The following is an 18,910-nucleotide window of genomic DNA, read 5'->3' as shown; positions in this document are numbered from 1 at the left end:
AGCTAACTTTTAGAGCCCTCTTGTTCCCCTGGTTCCCTGGCTCAGACTTATGGCCACACCAATACTTGCCTTCTAAGCATCTTCTCTTACGTGCTGGTTAGTCTGGCTTGATGTTCAGTCATGATCACACACTGACATGCACACCACACAAACGCTTATTCTCCGGTCTCTCCAGTCATTGCCATCCTGATGTAACAGCCCTGATGTCCCATGGTCTTCCTCCAGTTACTGCACTTAGATTTCTGTATGTTCACAGATCCATGGAGTAGAGAGCCCCTCACCCATGAGAAGAGTTGGGAATGAAGTTTAATGAGAAGATGGGATAGACTGTGCTGAACAGATGCAGGGCATGGCACAATAAGTGTATGGCCCACATGCCAGTTTATAGATGGCTTTTGTCTCATTTTCCCTCTATTCTCCCACATTTGTTCCCACCCAAACCACCATGAACTCTCCTTTTACCCCCTACCATAAACATCCAATAATAGGTCTTGTACAATCTCAGAATGCTCATTCCCTGCATCCCACAATGACTGCCTTACCCCTGGGCTAAAACCTCCTACTCTGAAAGGAGACCTGGAGAGCCTCTCCGACAGACCCCTGGATGGGGGTGACCCCTGGCCAATGGGGCTGAGCGTCCCCTACAACAGACTAGTGTCAGGAGTTAAAGAGCACTGTTGCCTGTCTCAAATACTGTTAAGGCCACAGAAGGACTTTACCATGAGATAAGCACAGAAGGGAGCAACAGAATGCTGCTAACTCTAGGCCTGGAGATGCAAGGGATATTTAGCACATCCTAGTTAATGCATCTGGGCAAAAATCCCCCTGTGCTGAAATCCGCTCTGGGTAAAAGGTTATGCTGGCAGGGGAAGATCCTGACCACTGACTCATGGACCACTGAGCCAAGAAACCCATGGACTCAAGAGGAAGACTGAGCATGCAGAGTAATTAGCATGAGAAGCGAAGGAATCATTTAACCAATAGAATAAAAGAACTATGTAGCCAATGAGCATTAATTCCTTTGTTTGCTAATATGTATAGATAGTGAAAAATTTTGAACAACCTTGGGACCCCCACCACCAAGAAGCCCAGAGGGACCAACGGGATGCCACTAGATCCACAGGTGGTGACTGTCTTCTGCTTGATCTCTCCCTCTCTCCTTCCCCCCTCCTCTTTCCCCACCCCCCTTCTCTCCTCTCTCTTTTCTGTTTCTTTCTACTTCTCTACCTCACATTCATTGTTAAATAAAATCCTTGTAACTGACTTCGGCATAGGGTCTTGTTTTCTGGGGAGGGTTTGGGGCAGGGGCTTCTTTCTCTGAATAGGATTTTGTGGTTCCCATGCTTGCTATTGTGTCTCTCTGCTCCTTCATCTTCATGGAGGTGAGCCTGTAATCACATTTCTTAGTAGAAGCTACAAACCACTTCTTTTTGATAATTTGGGTAAGATGAGGCTCTGAGGTCATGCAAGACATTGTATGTGTACTAGTGGGAATATCAATGTGAAGTGTTTTGCACTGGAAAACATAAGTGAGTTTTATATACATCATGTATATATTTAAGGAAAAATTCCTAAAGTATCTGGGTAATGCTTTGTATTCCTGTTGTACTTTTTTTAACCCCCGCACCCACCTGGCCCATCACAGAATTTGTAAATTACTCTAAGTAATCTTGGATGTCCAGTATAGGTGGCCACTGGGGCAACAGTTGAACTGGATGTCCAAAGACTTGAGATTTCTCCATATTATGTTTCCTGTATGTGCTGTCTCAATATCTCAAGAGTTCTCAAAATGTTTTGAGAGTAGGCTAGATACTGCTAGAAAGTTTGCAAATGGCAGAAATACTACTAAGGCAATTATTTTATTGTACCTCCCTTCATTTCACTTCTGATTAAATGCTGTCTCTGTAGGAAGTACAACCTTTTGCTTTCTGAACAGTACTGTTACATGTAAGCCTTTTTTTATTTTTAGCATCTTCAAATTAGATTTAGCAGCTGGAAGCAGGAACAAGAACTGGTGCCTTGTAGGCAGCCAGCTTCCATAGAAACATTGCAATAAGGAGAATATCCTGGACTGGAAGGCTGGCTGAATAAGAAATCACATAACCTCTCATAGTTAGGCATTAGATTAACCAGACAATGCGAATGGCAATTATGGTAGTAACAAAAGCAGTAGTGAAGCTGAAATGGTGATGGCAGGGAGAGCTCTAATTGTCTTATTCTCTGCTCATGGTCTTTTGCTGTTGTTGGCGATTGCTGTGGAGTGCTGCCTTTAAAATACTTTATTAGCTATGATATTCAACACTGTAATGGGCATTCTTCTCCATCATGAATTGGCAGGCTTACTTCCTGGCAAATACAGACCTTCTTTCTGTTTTGCCAGTTCCCTTGGGGGAAAAAAAAAAGCCTGTGATTGTTTGGGAGACAGAGACTATTTTTAATCTGCTTTCTTCTACCACCTTTTACTTACTTTCTTGTCTGTCAAAGCAATTCCGTACAAGAACTCATGAATTTCTTCCAGAAGACTGATGAAATATGAAGTAGTGTTGCTGCTTCTTGTGTGACCTCTTGTATCTTTTTCCAGAAACCTTGTGTCATTTGGCAAGTTTTCAAACTCCCACAGGCCTTCCTCTTGGTGTACCTATATTTCTTATGGCACAACTGGATAGTTTCTCTGATACTGTAGAACAAGAAAAAAAGTCACTCGTACAAGGAGCTAAAATACATTTTCTTCTGCTGTTGCCTGAATTAAATGGAAAAAGTGGAAAATACTGAGGTAGGGTGGTTTTTGTTGCTGTTTCAATTTAATATCTGTAATTTTTAGGAGTATCTGAAACAAAGAGGGTAGTCTGACTTGCCTTTTCCATTTTTTGTATTAGACTGTTTATTTCCCATAGCCTTTTCAGAGGAGCATTAGCTACAACCAGTTTGGACTGTGTCAGTCTGAATCAGATATTTCTCTGCCTTTTGGCTTTCCCCAGCTCTTAGTTTAAATGTTTCCCTGCAATTTTAAGTCTGACTCCAGTTTGTTTAAGATACAGCAAGCCTGCCTTCTTTTACAGGTTTGTCTTACCCAGAATGGTACCTGTCCCATTTCTTAATGTATCTAAAACCCACTTCTCAGCATTCCCATCTCATTCATGCATTGAGACTCCAGATCTCTGCCTGCCTCCAGCGTACAGAGCTCTTAATAACTCTCTTAGTGACAGTGGTTAGGAAGATCCTGGTCTTCAGTATCCTGGTTGATTGCCTGAACTGAGTCTCTAGAACATTCCTTTGACACTTCCCTGTGTTGCCAGTACTGATACAGACTGACCATTGATCCTGTTCTCCCTTGTGAGCTATTGGAAGATCCCAGGAGGTGTGCTGTCTTTGCACCTCACAGGCAAGTTACCCTGTGCACCTTCCTCTCCAGTGTCTCAAAGCCAGCTAACTCTGTGCCGAGTAAAGCAACCTTCTGCCATGGCTGCTTCCTGTCCTTGGAGTTCTTTCTACTACAGGTGCATCCAGTATGCAAGGGGATACTCTTGCCCAGGTGGATACTGTCTGTCCTTCCCCAAGACTCATGTCCCCAGGACAAGATCTGCTGCAGTGGAGGTGAGGCTGTGTAGCAGTGTCCCTGTAGATGTCATCTGGAACCTTTTTATTTGTCTTAGCTGTTCCAGTTTAGCCATTCCTACCCAAAGAAGGTGAAGACCAGGAACTACTTGTACATACACACACCTCCCTTCCCCCACCCCAGCCCCATACAAAAAATACCCCAAACCCAACCACCCTGAGTAGGTAATCAGACATGCTGTGCTCTGGCCAGTAGCAATGTTTGTTCCCGTAATTTGACTGGCACATTGAGCTTAACCTGTTAGTTTTTTAAAAGTTTTATTAGTTTAGCTTGTCTTTTGCTTCAGTGATTAAGATTGCTGTCCTCCCACTGTACTGTAGGATGATGCCCTTGTGAGATGCTTAGCAGTGAAGTAAGATGTAGCCCATATGAGAGAAACTGAGGAGTGAGTGTGTGTGGAGAAGCAGGTTTGTCTGTGCCTTTGGCAGTGCAGGCTCCCAGTGCACTCTTCCATCTTGGCTGCCCCTGTTCACTATGCTCCTCTGGTTATTTAGTATCTGCCTTTTGTCCTCTTGCTGCCTCCACCCTGGGTATGCTCAGCCCCTCTGGCAGGATCAAGGGACTGCCTTGCAGACCTGTTCACATCCCAATGTTGCACATCCTCTACAGAAGTTGCTTGGCAAACACTCAGAGCAGCCTCAGCAAACTCCTGCTTTACCCAAAGCACATGGCCACCAAAGGAAGCGGGCCAGTCCCAAACTCACCAATCTTACTTGCCTTCCCCCGTTCCTTTTTTTCCTGGGCAAAACAGCTGTACCACCTGCACCACCTGCGCTGTTTGACTGCCCTTTGTTTGTTATATGTGCTCCCACCACAGAGATAGAAGCATTCATCCTGTTTTGCTTGGAGTGCAGATACCCTGTGATGGTTGGGTGTAGCATCCATCTGGCTTTTTTATATACATTGTGTCTCCAACTTGTTTAAATTAAGTGTGGGAAACTACATACACAGATATGGTAACAGTGTATATGATTACTAATCATCAGGAAATGATAGTGGGATAGTGCCACATACACTGTTCTCTAACATGTCCATATCTTTTTTGACCCTGTGTTTTAAAAGATACAGTTCTTATTTGCCCGCTCCAACCAAAAATTGATGCATTAATAGAAAATGGGAACATTGCAAGGAACATCATGTACAGGTCAGCAAAATTACTATAATACTTAGAGAAAAAGCTGCAGAACTCAATAGTGTATTACAGAATGTTTGCTTCACTTATAAAAAATGTTATCTATTATCCTTATTTTTCATCCAGTACAGTTCTCTAGTGTTTATTCTAGATTTGGCTAAGTTCAGTATTCTATGTCTGCATTTTAATTGGGAAAAAAGAATAAATTGCCACCACACTAAAATTTTTCTGACTATAATAAGCCTCTGTAATAGGGCAGCAAAGACATCCTTTTATTTTATTTGTATCAGTATCAGCAAAGGCTGATACTGCATAATGTGGTGCTACCAGCCTCTGGAAACCTATTTTGACTATTTTAAGCATTTAACAAAGTAAAATTGCACTTCAGGTTCCAAAGGAGCTGAAAAACATTGAACTACTCTTTGGATTCTGTTTCTCCAGTAATTTCTTAGTGCATAATATGGACAGATCCAAACAAGTAGCTGTCTCAGAATACCTTTTGTTTGCTGGGGCTAATTTGATGCAGAGGTGATTGCCTTGCAACTGAAAATGCAGATTACGTGGTCAAAGACATTTCTATCTGATAGGATTTAAAACAAACAAATAATATGTGGAAATGTCTAGGAAGGGAAAATAGAGCCCTAGAGCCCTAGAGCCCTAAACTATCCATCTTCTTCTTCTATTCATACTGCTGCCCAAAGCAGGGAGAATTAAGAGATGACCTGCAAGTCCTGCTTTCCTGTCATGACTTGTGTCAGTGTTAGCATGGTTGAGAAGGCAGTAAGGTAGTTTTATGATCATGCTCCTCTAAATAAGTATTGGTACAACCAATTCATTGACAGTGGCCTGCTTGAAGGATGAAAAATGGCTTTAGATCTCAGTATTGCATTTTGTGTTGGTTTCATCTTTTATGAGCAGGTTTACTTATAATGTAAATCTCCTTGCATGTCCTGCAGAAACACCATCACCTCAACAAAGGAAAGCTAGTTAGTTTTACAACTAATTCATAAATCAGGCAGCCTGGGATTGGTGGAATGGCAAAAGAAAGATATAAAAATGCTTCCCAGTTAAGTCTGCTCAGTGCCAACAAACGGAAATAGTCCTTTGGGTTCTCAATTCTCTTAGTGTATAGCAATATAAAATTTACTTTTAATTTCCATTTTCTTTGCAGAGTATGATTATCAGGTCACCTTAAAAACATACAGCCTTGAGAGAGTAGTGTCTTCTACTGATGCCTCTAAGGGAGCTCCCTGTACCCTGGTAGGCACATCTGTGGTCTGTGGTTTCAAAATATTGCAGAAAATAAAGCTACATGACTGCCATCATACTGTAATGACCCAAGTGGCAGAAATCACCAGCCAAGTATTTGGCCTGGAAGAGAGTTGCTTTTCTTTAAAAAAAAACAAAACAAAATTGGCAAATTGGAATAAATCTGATTTGTTTCTTTAAATTCATATTTCTTCAGTGAAATGCCACACTTTCATAACTAAATGTAATATTTTTCCATGTGATTTTTTTTTTTAGTAGTATATGATTTAGGGTCTTACTGATTTTTTCAGTTTATAACTCATGGTATTTCGTATGTGTTTCAGAGTCCCTGGCTCTACTTTTTTATTCCTAGTGAGTATTGTTGGAGCCCATTCACAGGGCTGGGAAGAGTGGAGAGAACTATTCATTACAGTCAGCTGTGGAGGGAGGGAAAAAAGCGTGTTTCTAAATATAATGTAAATTATTCCCACTGTACAGGATGTATTAGGCATATGTAATTTCTGCCTGAAGACATCTGTGTCTGAAGAATCAAAAGCAAATATGCCCAGCCTGGTGAATGGCTGCATGGTGAAGCTATATAAAAAATAAAATTTTGTTTCTAATAAACTGGCACTTGGAGAAAGGGAAGCACAGGCAAATGGATGCAGGAATGCTATCAGATCTTTCTTATTTGTAGGGGTAGGTCAGGAAGTAATTTCTGCTCTATGCAATAGCTGTTACTGTAGTGTTTTTCAGCTACAAACTCTCTAATTTCAGTTGTAATGGGGGATGAAAATTGATGCTAATTTTTTTTAATTAAGAGTGCAAGATAGCCTCAATTTCCAAAGAAAAGATAAAGTCTTTCTTCCAACTACTAGTAATTACCACAGGCTTTTAAAATTTTGCTATCCATTAAGCATCATTCATTTTAAATTGTGTATATTTCTGGTTTTTTTCCTCAATAAGCCATCCAGGGAAAATCAGCTGGAGATGAATAAGTAATCATACATTTTAGTATAAGGGCATTTGATAGATGTCACGGGTTGCCAAAAATTTTTCCAATGAACCATTTTTTTGGAGTGAGGTTTGTCTTTTAGCAGAGTAAGTTTTGCAAAAAAACCACCTTCCTCAAAATACCTTGAAAAATAATAAAGACAGTTTGAGAGTTAGGAATGTAACACCTTGGTGTTTCAACAAGAGAAGTTTTTCCTGTTCATCATATTGACCAAACCTGTAACTTTTTCAGTTAGTTTTTTTTGATGAACAATTGTAGTGGCTAAAGCCCAGTTTCTAACCTTTTTTGTGGCTTCCTGTTTTGTTTTTTCATAGAGAAGGCTGCCAGCTCCTTCCCTGTAGCAATGCAGGGAGCTGGGTTCTGCTAGGAAGGCTGGATCACTAGAACTCTGCTCTGGAGGGAAGAGAGCAAGCAGAGGAAGGCAAACTGTGAGGAGAAGGATTTTGCTAGAGTATGGACTTTGTTTTGATTCAATTATGCACTGATTAATGTTAACAAAAATGTAAGATGGATGTCATACCCAGCTAATGGATTGAGTTCCATGAAGTAATTGACAAAGAACAACATTTCTTTGTCTTTTTTTTTTTTTTTTGGATGACTGCATGGTAAATGCATTTCTTTTAGATAACTGTCTCTGGTTTCCATGGGGATGTTCCTTCTGCTTGTTAAATGTATTTTTAAGAATCTTTCGCATTATTTGAAGTATTGCTAAGAGCTTGTACTTCAGAACAATTTCAGCTGTTGATCAACACTTTGTGTCTGCAGTGAAATTCAAGGAGGGTACAACTTGGAAGAGGAGCAGAAATATTTTTTGGTGCTTTGAATCAGACTAATGCAGTCCGATAACACTTCCTGGTCAGAAAGGACTTCTGGGCAGCATGCTGTGGTGAACTGTTGTATTTACTTGCTCAGTGTACTTCTGTGCAACTTAATGTACTGTGTGGCTGCTTATCTATGATATTTCTCAATTAAAAAAATGTAGAGGATAACTTGAAACAACCATCTTTTCAATCTGAATACAGTAGAATTGGTATATAGTACATGGAGATTTTATTGAATGTTGATAGTTATGCTAATAACAGGATAAAACGAACTCTGCTTGACTTAGGCTTTTAACGTGTTTGTTTCTAATGTGAAAAAAGCTGCTTCTCATGCAGTGGTTACCCTTATTATTTCATATTTCTCTTTTTTACTTGAAGAAATTGTCAAAGGCACAGACAAGCTCCTTGTGAGGAGCAGCTGAGGTCACTTGTTTTGTTCAGCTTGGAAGAGAGAAGGCTGAGGGCTGACATCATTGCAGTCTACACTTCCCTCAAGGTGGGCAGTGGAAGGGGAGGTGCTGATCTCTCTCTGGTGACTGGCAAGAGAACATAAGACAATAGAAGGAAGCTGCATCAGAGGAAGCTTGGATGGGACATTAGGAAAAGATTCTTTACTGAGAGATTGATTGGTCACTGAAACAGGCTCCCAGGGACATAGTCACAGCACCAAGCCTCACAGAGTTCAGGGAGTGTCTGGATGATGCTCTTAGTCATATGGTTTAGTTGTGGGCAGTCCTGCAAGGAGAAGGGAGATGAAATCAATGATCCGTATTGGGTACCTTGTGACTTAAGATATTCTAAGCTGGATATTTACGTCCTGCTCAGTCAGTCTGTATACTGAGAAGGTTGTCAGCTACCATCAGGTGTAGTAAGGGTTTTATGTTGACATAGCTCATTCTCTGAGAAGACCAAAGATGTGCTTTCCATTTTTAAATTAAAAACACTTCATCTTTCTGTGTTAGTGGTGGAACTCTGCGCAACCAGTATGGGATATGCTTTGTCATATGTGATTGATTGTAAATGATACTCATGTCCCTGATGGTATTGACTTACAGGATACTGCAAGATGCTGCATTTTCCAGCTGCTTGTTCCCTCCAGCTTCCCGGGATGCTTCCCAGCTATCCAGATTGTTCCAGTACAAGCCTATTTGGAAGTTTAAATCCAAGGTTATGTAGCTCTAGAGCAGTTATCTAGCAGAAACACTTCAGAAACTAAGCCATGGTAGAAAATGACAGCTTTGCCCACTGTGATGATGTGCAACAACCTAGTACAGTGTAACCCTAGTTGTAACCCAAGGAGAACAAGACTAGTGTCTTTCATGGGTTCATCAGTGAGTGACTAACACATACAGAATGGAAGAGAGCCTCTAGGCATTGTGAAAAGATTCAGAGCACAACTGGTATAATGCTTGTTGAATTGCCTTGTTGCCTGTAACACTGTTATCCTCTTCCACGGAAAGGAGTTGCTAAGGAAAACTAGGGAACAATGAACTGGGAAATGTTTGCAGTTTTGTTCTGAAGCTTCTTATATTTAACGTTGTGCAAAGTTTCTGGTGTAATTTTTCGTCTGAGTGGGTGGCTTTGGGATGCATGAAGGGAAATACTTGATTTGAAGGCATCAGCAGGAAGACCTACTGTCATGGTTTGAGAGCTCCAAAATCCAATTCCCTAGTCCAAGCCCCCTCCCACATCTCAACCCAATGTGAGATGGTTTTCCAGACACCACACGAGACTTAAAATGGGGAGAAGGGAATATATATTACAATGACTGTACAAATAAATACTACAATACATTATATACAATCTTAATTATCTCTACCATGACATAAGTATTTACAATGGATCAAATCTCTTCTCCCCTCCAAATAAAAGTCCAGGAGGGAAGAAGGAAAAGATCCCTTTCCACTCTCAGACTCTGCTGTCTCTAAGGCAGCAGGTTCTCTTCTATGCATCATCTGTATCTGGATCTCTGCCAGTACACACAAGGGGTATCCAAGCCCCTCAGCCCGTCATCTTCAAGTGAGGGTCTTCTCTTCCGTGGGCTGCAGGGACAAAACTCGCGTCACCACGTCATATCATGGGGCGTAAGAGCCCCATGAAGGTCCCTTCCTCAGGGGATTCACCCCCGAGTCAGAACATCTCGGGCAGCTTTCAGTTGGAAGCCTTTGCCTCAAGAGTTCTACCAGAGCTCCTGTGCTCTATCTCAGGCTGCCAGCTTGGCAGCAGCGGCGAGGGGGGGCCAAGGTCACCCCCTCTGGATTCTTTCTCCATCCTGGTCCAGCTTTCCAGGACGCTTTGAGCTTCTGAGCTCTTCTCTGCAGTGCATGTTGCACTTCACCCTTCTCTTCCAGGAGGTGAGGGGTCTCCAAGGATTTTGGGGGGTTTTTGGTTTCAGTTCTTACCCAAACTTTCTCTGTAGAACTCAGTTTCCTCTCTGCTGCCGGCTCTCTCTCTCGGCTCTCTCAGACAACTCTGTGTCTTTCTTTGGCTGCATGCTGTTTTGCTGCTTCTTCAGTTCTTATCTGTTGGCTCTTTGCCACTGCTCTCTGTCTGCTGCTGCCTCTGCCGCTGCTCTGTCTGCCCACTCACAGTGGAGAAAACTTCTTTAGTTTTCAGCCACAGGTACTTAGCCCAGCCTTACGCTGTTCCAAGTCCCTGCAGCACCCCCAGCTGGGGGCTGGGGGGCCAGAGCCCCCCAGGGGGCTCCTGCCCTCACTCCTCGTGGCTTTTACAACATGGCTAATTCTCTAACAACAACAACCACCTTCTCTTCCGTTCTGCTTGTGATATGTTTATATTTTGCAGAAGCGCTCATTGGGTAAAACCTCAAAACTTCAGGGGTCACCACCCCCTGGGGTTTTACCATTTTATAACTGCAGGGGGAAAACTGTTTCCCCCCACCACACCTACCAGTCTCTACTGAAGCTGATCTGAAGATCATTTAAGCAGCTTATTAGTATGTAAGTTACTCATCGCTGCAAGTGAAAAAGAATGTTTCCCTGAGGGGTATTCACTGACTAATTTTCCAGTGTCCCAAGTGGACACTTCTGTCTGCTTATCCTTATTTTTCCCTTTCAGGCTCTGACTTTATTTTGTCTGTCTAAAGAGTGCTTCCTTATCTTAGAACCATTATCTTTTTTTACACTTCATTCTTTATGTTTCCATTTAGGATTAGTCAGAACCAGAGCTAATTTCATTTCCTTGTGACTCTCTGATGTATAAATGACAATATGACATAATTTGTAGAATTCAACAGCTGAGAATATAGTCTTGAATGAAGTTACTCTGCAGGACCCTGAAGAATAGCTCAGTAGTTCTCTAGAGGCTTCTGAAGTATTAATGAAAATGCCTCTGATTTCTTTTGTTTTTTCCATTCTTCATTTATATTCATTCTTACTTGGGAAGTAAGATTATAATATCAGTGCAATTGAAACTAGATGAAAGATTCATTAAAAAAAAAAACAACCACAGCAAAAAGCCCAGCTTCTCCCTTCTCCAGGACATTCTAATAATATATTATTACTGTGTGAGAAGTACTTCTATAATAGCTGGAGAGTTAGAGAATTTTTGAAAGTAAGTGGTTTGATTGACTGAATATCTTCTAGCAACTTAGAAAGCTTTACATACAACTGATTGAATACTGCCTGTGAAATACGTTGTCAAGCCCAAAGCACCTGCCAAAACCAGGTGATGATTCCTTTCTTTAAAATACATCAGATAGCAAAGATTTAACTCATTATTTTGTTACTACACAAAAGGAATTAGCATAAAACATGACACAATATATAGAAAATTGAATCCCAAATGACATTCAAGTACTGCAGACCAAAATAGTAGGTCTGTGAGGTAGATTTTGAAGTTAGTATTGCATGCTTCTATTGAGAGTCCTGTTTTATCAAGAAGCTGAGCTAGACTTCCTCCTAATTCTTGGTACTTGTCACTTGGTATACACATTGGCCATGTGAACAAGAGTATGATCTTGCTGGCATTTTATGTGGGCAGCAATGGGAAAACTCTACTCAGCAAGTAAAAGCTTGGGGTTTTTTATCGGTTAGAGGAAAAATCAAGGCAAAGAATGAGTGTCAACAGAGAGGTGTGTGTGGGACTGCAGCTGCTTTTTCATAGGAGTTGCTTAACATGCTGTTTTGTTTCATTGTGTCTGTTTGTAGGTAATGTACTAAAATACTTACAAATCTGCCACATAAATCAATTACACTCAAAAGAGCTTCTGCTAAGAGTCAACAACATATAGTATCAACAACATATGGCTGTTGGTATGGTCTGCAGTAAAAACAATTTGACTTTCCTTGGAGGTGGGAAGCTAAATTCTACTTGCATGCTCTCTGGCTGCAGCAGAATAAATGGAGTTGTCTTGTCAAGCAGTATTTGTATTCTTGTAGCTATGTGCTGATTGTTCTGCACAGTATGTCTCTGGGATAAGCAAAATAAAGGAGAAAAATAGTGTCTGTGGAGTCAGGGTTGGAAAGGTGGGATCAGATCACATGATGCAGAGTATGTGTGCCTCACTCAGCTGTGCTAGTGGAGATCCTCCTGCCTCCATAGATGAGAGGGTGGGAGCACCTGATCTAGACAAGCTGAGAAAGTTGGGGTTGTTCAGCCTGGAGACGAAAAGGCTCCACAGAGACCTCATTGCAGCCTTCCAGTACCTAAAGGGGACTACCAGAGAGCTGGAGAGGGTCTTTGTACAGGGGCATTTAGTGCTACAACACAGGGGAAAGGCTTCAAATTGAAAGAGGATTGGTTTAGATCAGATATTAGGAAGAAATTCTTTACTGTGAGGGTGGCGAGGCACTGGAACAGGTTGCCCACAGACATTGTGATGCCCATCCCTGGAAGTGTTCAGAGCGAGGTTGGATGGGGTTTGGAGCAACCTGCTCTAGTGGAAGGTGTCCCTGCTCATGGCAGAGGGCTTGGAACTAGATTTGAGGTTGCTTCCAACCCAAACCATTCTGTGGTTCTATGATCTTGCTAAAGACAGGTTTTTAAAGAAGGGAGAAAATCTTGTGAGTTTTGTGGTATCTTCATATGCATTAGAAAGGGCCCAGAGCTGCATGCAGTTAACAACAGGTCATTTACTCTTGTGATCTTGCTGTGTGAGGTAGAATCATAGGTAAATTTGTGATGGAGAATTTGTTTCTGTCTATTTCTTCGAGATCTGGATGGAATAAGATGCAATGATAAGGGAAAAATACTGTCATAACTAATGCTGTTTTTTTTCTGTACTTCTGCTTCACTGCCATCCATTCACTCTATATGAAATGAATGGGTGGGGCTTGAATATTCAAAACAGTGGGTTGCATTCTGTGTATATGACTGTGAAGTTATGTGCATCAAGTCCTTTTTTTTTCTGTTCTGCCTGTCCCATGTGTTTAGTTACATGTTATGTACATATAGCATCTCTTGGGTGAGGGGGAAGGCAAATTTCTTCTGGATGTGGCTTCACGCAGGCCTGTCTGTCTCACTGAAGTGGTCAGTGGAAAGAAAAGCAAACTGCTGTGATCCACTTACACATAGAGACAAATGGATTAAAATTTTATATTTATATTTATATTTTAATTATATTTGTATTTACTTACAGTGCATTTTTATCTTTAAAAAAGAATTATGCACTAATTATTCAAATATGAGCACTTCAGCCAATTCCTGTATTTGAATACCCAGAGTGGAGCATTTAATATGAGAATCAACATAAGCGTCAAAAAATACAGTTTGGATATTTTGTGTAGGCATTTGCCTCTGAATTCCCTAATTCATCCATTACCAGAAGCTGGGAGGAGATAGCTGGGGAATAATTGTTTTCAGTCTTCTGGTTTATAAAGCTATTACAGACTTCCTAGTTTGAGCAGTGTAATGATTCAATCAGTGATTCCTGACAAATGCAAAGAAATTATTTTTATTTGCAGTACTAAGGAACATTAAATTCTGTTAAGATTATTGTTGTTGGGGTTTGGGGGTAGTTATTTGTTCGTCTGTTTGTTTTCCTTTGTTTATGCTTCCTGTCTCTACTCACAGGTAACACCATGGTGCTGTGGTCAACTTGCAGAACATCGCTACTTAAATCTGTAACAAGCCGATTCATTAAGAATTTGGCCTGCTCGGGGATCTGTGCCAGCCTAGTCTGTGTGCCTTTTGACATTGCTCTTAGTGCCAGTCCACACTGCTGCTGGTGGATCTATACGATGCTTTTCTGCAGAATTGCCAAGTTTCTGCACAAAGTCTTCTGCTCAGTGACCATCCTTAGTTTTCCAGCCATTGCTCTTGACAGGTAAGGGAGCAAATTTGCCATGATCCTGCACTTCCCTTTCTTCTTTCTCCCTTTGAAATATTTTTCTCCCTTTCGTATTGTCTTGCTTCTGTTCTGGTGCTCTGTTTGCAGTGTACAGTTTCTCTCAAGAATGTTTTGGGAGAAATATTTTTGTAACAGTGAAAATCTTTAGTTTTCAGTTTACTCTGGTACCTCTGGACATTTATAAAGGACTTTGAGACTACAGATTTGTCTTCAGAGAAGTTTTTATATTTTCTTCCTGTTAATAATGCTTGGTCAGTGATGAACTTAAAAGCAGACAACTTCAGACTGTAGACGAGGTGCACATTTTTATCTGTGGAAATTGAAAGCCCTTGCCTGTTAGAAGGATTTACCAATGCCTGGAGGTAGATTGTCCATCAATGTCAAATTTCAAATATAGATTTGTTTTAAAAAAAACAAACAAAATTAATACAACCAGAATTAGTTCAGGGAGTTTTTGTATGTAGATCAGTCTAAAACAAAAGTGGCCCTCTGGACTGGCTAAGTTTTTGGATGCCATTCATGTTGCAAATTATTATCAGTCACTGATCCCACCTAAATGCGCAGCTCTATCAGCTTGACAGTGACTGTAAGTTAGATATTCTTAAGGAAGGGTAGATATGGTTTAATAAAGGACACGTTACTAAAACAGTAAACTTATACATGTTAGATAAAAGTAAGTCTGTTATCATGTCTCACTGCAGAGTATGCTAGCTCTACAAAACCAAACTGTATACCTAATAAAGTGATATGTCTCTTACATATTAATGTGATATGTCTCTTACATGTTAATGCAGTGTCACTATCTATAGTGCACACCAGTGTTGCCATTGGAACAGCATATCGTTTGCCCTTCACCAAGAAAACTTGTGATTTTCCTCACAAAAAGCACAAACTCCTACCACTTATAATAATAAGTGTGAAGAGTTAGGTCTGTCATGAAAACTCTGTGAGCTTAAAAATCCACAGCAGTAGTCCAGTAGTAAGCAAACAATGAATCAGTGTCTGAAATTTGACGTGCATGTCAGAGATGCACTTTTTTTTTAAATGCACACTGAATGTTCAGTGTGCTCAGGGCCTTGCTGACCACAGCTTGTGCAAAACAAAACAGCACTGTATTTCCAATAGATGGATACATGTAATTTGTCACCAACAGCTTTTTCCAAATATCCAAAGAAAAAAATCTATCATAAAGCAGCTTTTAAAATTAACTATGAGTCTGATTGTTCAGTGTGACATATCTGTGCCCCCATCATGTTTTTTGAAATTTTGAGTTGTGTGCAATGTACTATTCTAGTTTACAAGTAAATGATGACATCTTCAAAATAATAGTCACATGCATCAGCCAAAGTGATATAGTCTCAGTTATTGAAAGAATTGTTCACTACCAATAATGTGATCCTGAAGTTTCAATATTAATTTTTTTTTTCTACAGACAGACCTGCAAAGGCAGACCATTGGGTTTTTTTTTCTTTCATAAGCAGGTACTCAGTTGACAACCCAGTTAGATATTTGGGACGTTACGCTCAAACAGCTCCTGTGAGAAGTTTTTCAAAAGGACTATGCTCATTATAGACTTCACCCTTTGCATTGTATCAATTGTAATTTTATTTTTGTTTTGACAGATACTACTCTGTTTTATACCCTCTGGAAAGAAAAATAACTGATGCAAAATCCCGAGACCTGGTTATCTATATCTGGGCCCATGCAATAGTGGCCAGCATTCCAGTATTTGTTGTGACCAATGTGTTTGATATTTATGCCATGTCCACCTGTTCTGAATCTTGGAGTTACTCCCTTGGCCACCTGATATATGTCATCATCTATAACATCACCACTGTGATTGTACCAGTGGCTGTGGTATTTCTCTTTATGATTCTTATTCGCAGAGCACTGAGTGCCAGCCAGAAGAAAAAAGTCATCATAGCTGCATTAAGGACTCCTCAGAATACAGTTTCTATCCCATATGCCTCCCAGCGAGAAGCTGAACTTCATGTCATGCTGCTTTCTATGGTTATGATCTTTATTTTCTGCAGCGTCCCGTATGTGACCTTGGTGATTTATCGCACCATACTCAATATTTCAGATATTTCAGTCTTCTTGCTCCTCACTGCCATTTGGTTGCCCAAGGTCTCTTTGCTGGCCAACCCTTTGTTATTTTTAACTGTTAACAAATCAGTACGGAAGTGCTTAGTGGGGACAATAGTACAGCTGCACCGAAGGTTTAGCAGGAGAAACATTGTCAGCTCAGGTGGTGTTGTGGATGATAATCTGGAGCCCAATGTGCATTCGGGAAGCCAGCTTCTGGAGATGTTTCATATCGGGCAACAACAAATCTTCAAGCCAATGGAAGATGAGGAGAATGAGACCAAATCCATTGGCTCTGGTGACTTGCAGCAGAAAGAAATTCCTACCACCAGTTTAGAGATAGGACAGACTTTGGTTCACAGATTTATACCACAGACAGTTGCAGACTCTGCAGCTCAGGTGGCCCCAGCTGTGCCCACAGAAGCTGATCCGATAAATGACAAGTATTCCATGCAGTTTGGTTTTGGACCCTTTGAGTTGCCTCCACAGTGGCTCTCAGAAAACCGAAACAGTAAGAAGCGACTCCTGCCTCCTCTGGGGAATACCCCTGAAGAGCTAATCCAGACAAAACAGCCCAAGTGTAAAGCAGAGAGAAAAGTCAGCAGAAACAATAAAGTCAGTATCTTTCCCAAGGTGGATTCTTAGAAAGAGCAGGAGCTTGAAGTGACAGAGGAAGGTCACTTTCTATTATATATGTGATCCCATGGATCTTTATTATGTTGAAATTTGTTTCAGGCTGGTTTTTTTCTTGTGCCAAATATAATTTAAATGAACAAACAAAAGGAAAATGTATATGCAAGTGTTCCTTATTAATATGAAATATTTCATGAAAATAATATATCGAAATACGGAAATTCTTAAATTTTATCTCTGAAATCCTTACAACGATACCTGTCTGATTAAATTTCAAAAAGTATATATGGCTTTGGGACCTCTGTATGGCTGAATTATGGAAATATGTCAGTCAGTTTTCTGGGAAATCTCATGTTGTATTAAAATGGACTGGGTATCAAAGTAACTTAATAGGAAAGGCTGTAGAGAGCAGAAGACATACAACATGGGTAGTTCCTACTCTGGTGCAAATAGACATAGCAAGATTCTGCATATTTCATTAATGAAGTAAAATGGACTATTAAGTGCATTTGTTGTCTGTTAAGCCCATTTATTCAATCAGTGTTAAAGCTTACTGGATTTTTTTGCACAAATTAGTTACTAAGCATCTGCTGAACATCTAAAGTTTTTAAAAACCTAAACCACTGTTTTCTGGCATAAAACTTCCACAAAGCCAAGGATACCCAAATCATCATGTGTGTGAAACCTGAGAAAGACCTTTTTTGTAAAGACCCCAGATATATTCATGTAGTTTTAAATAAAAACTGGATTGGAGATCATGCAGGACAAATCCTGACTCCAATAAACAAGTATGTATGTGCCAAGGGCATAAATAGAACACTTTGATCCTGTAATAAAGGGCATATACAAATGTTCCAACAGTGTAATGTATCCATTGTGTAAGTAACAAAGGCACAAACCTTAAACTTACCTGCTGATGCACTCTGCTGTTTTCTTACGGGAAAGCCAGCAAATGAAAGAAATGTGTTTGAAATGCTAGTAGCCTTTCTCTGAGTGTGACAATCTTAGTTTCTGAGTCTGTGTCACAGAGAGAGAGACTCACACAGATAGACACTGAGTGTCTCAGTGACAACTGAACTGGTGAGTGAAGAAGCTGGTAACAGACCTCTAAAGGCAAAGATTTATTAATGCAGTTTCTCACAATTGACAGAGGTAGAGAGGTTTTTCTTCTACCTTCACAGGTACAGATACCAACCATCCTGCTCCACTCATCTCACGGAGTAGACCACCCACTGTATTAACATGAGACTTTCAAATCTGGTGCCTGATTCCTGAGTGAGCCACAGTCATGCCATCAGCACACCAGCCTTTCTGTGAGAACTCAGGCATCGTGCTGCAGCTTGCCCCTCTTCATAACCACAGGCATATTGTCTTGTTTATAATGAATGTGAACTTTAAATTATATCTGTCTGTTAGGTGACCTAAAACTATTGTAACCCTGACATTTTAATCCTTGTTCAGTTGCAAGTAGTCTTTCATCTGCATTCACTGTTGTCTCTCTGGGTAGTTTCTTAAAAGCATAGTCTTACAATATCTGTTTATTCCTTGTGGTTTTCCTGTACTTTAGCCCTTTGCTGCATGCTGAACCGTTTTCTGTGGTTACTGTCTGTTTATGAAAGTAGTTTTCTTTAAAGCATACTTTTAACAGGACAAGGTGAAGAATCTTGACAAGTTCACGGTAACTTACTAAATCCAACCAGGTAATCTTAAAAGTGACAGAAAATTCTGCTGAAGCAGAATTTGGAGATGTACATTTTCTTCCTTTGACATATTTGAAGAAAGTCACCAGCTTCTGATGATTCCAAGGTGGTGGATTTCTACAAGGCATTAAAAGCAAATGTTTTAATAAAAATATATTTAAAGAAAAGTGTGTATGTGTAAAATAAGTTTTTCTCCATTTCCTCTTTGGTTTCAGTGCACTTCACTTTTTGCTAGTTCAAGAGCTTCTCAGCTTGGGAGTAAGGAGCAGTCTTCAAGGGGTCCAGATATGGGACAGTAGATATAGCTTGCCTGAAATCAGACAGAAGAAAGATTCCAGAAAAAAGTGGTC

General features: G+C 40.5%; 1 protein-coding gene across 6 annotated transcripts in view; it reads left to right on the top strand.

Moving 5' to 3' along the window:
- GPR176 (G protein-coupled receptor 176) overlaps positions 1 to 18,680 on the top strand; it is a 32,870-nt gene extending 14,190 nt beyond the window's left edge. For 4 of the 6 annotated variants that reach the window (XM_051791326.1, XM_051791327.1, XM_051791328.1 and 1 more), the window contains 2 exons: positions 13,866 to 14,118; positions 15,765 to 18,680. In XM_051791326.1, coding sequence (XP_051647286.1) covers positions 13,866 to 14,118; positions 15,765 to 16,872 — 1,361 coding nt within the window. In that variant the 3' untranslated portion in view covers positions 16,873 to 18,680. Of the gene's footprint in view, positions 1 to 6,624; positions 6,696 to 7,240; positions 7,463 to 13,865; positions 14,119 to 15,764 lie in introns of those variants that run through there. The other 2 variants (XM_051791331.1, XM_051791330.1) reach the window with 2 other exon arrangements.
- The last annotated feature ends 230 nt before the right edge of the window (positions 18,681 to 18,910 follow it).

Source organism: Manacus candei, unplaced genomic scaffold (genome assembly GCF_025592945.1).
Source record: "Manacus candei isolate 608988 ecotype Guabito, Panama unplaced genomic scaffold, ASM2559294v1 h1tg000033l, whole genome shotgun sequence".
NCBI classification, from domain to species: Eukaryota; Metazoa; Chordata; class Aves; order Passeriformes; family Pipridae; genus Manacus; species Manacus candei.
This window is presented reverse-complemented; position numbering and strand designations above follow the sequence as displayed.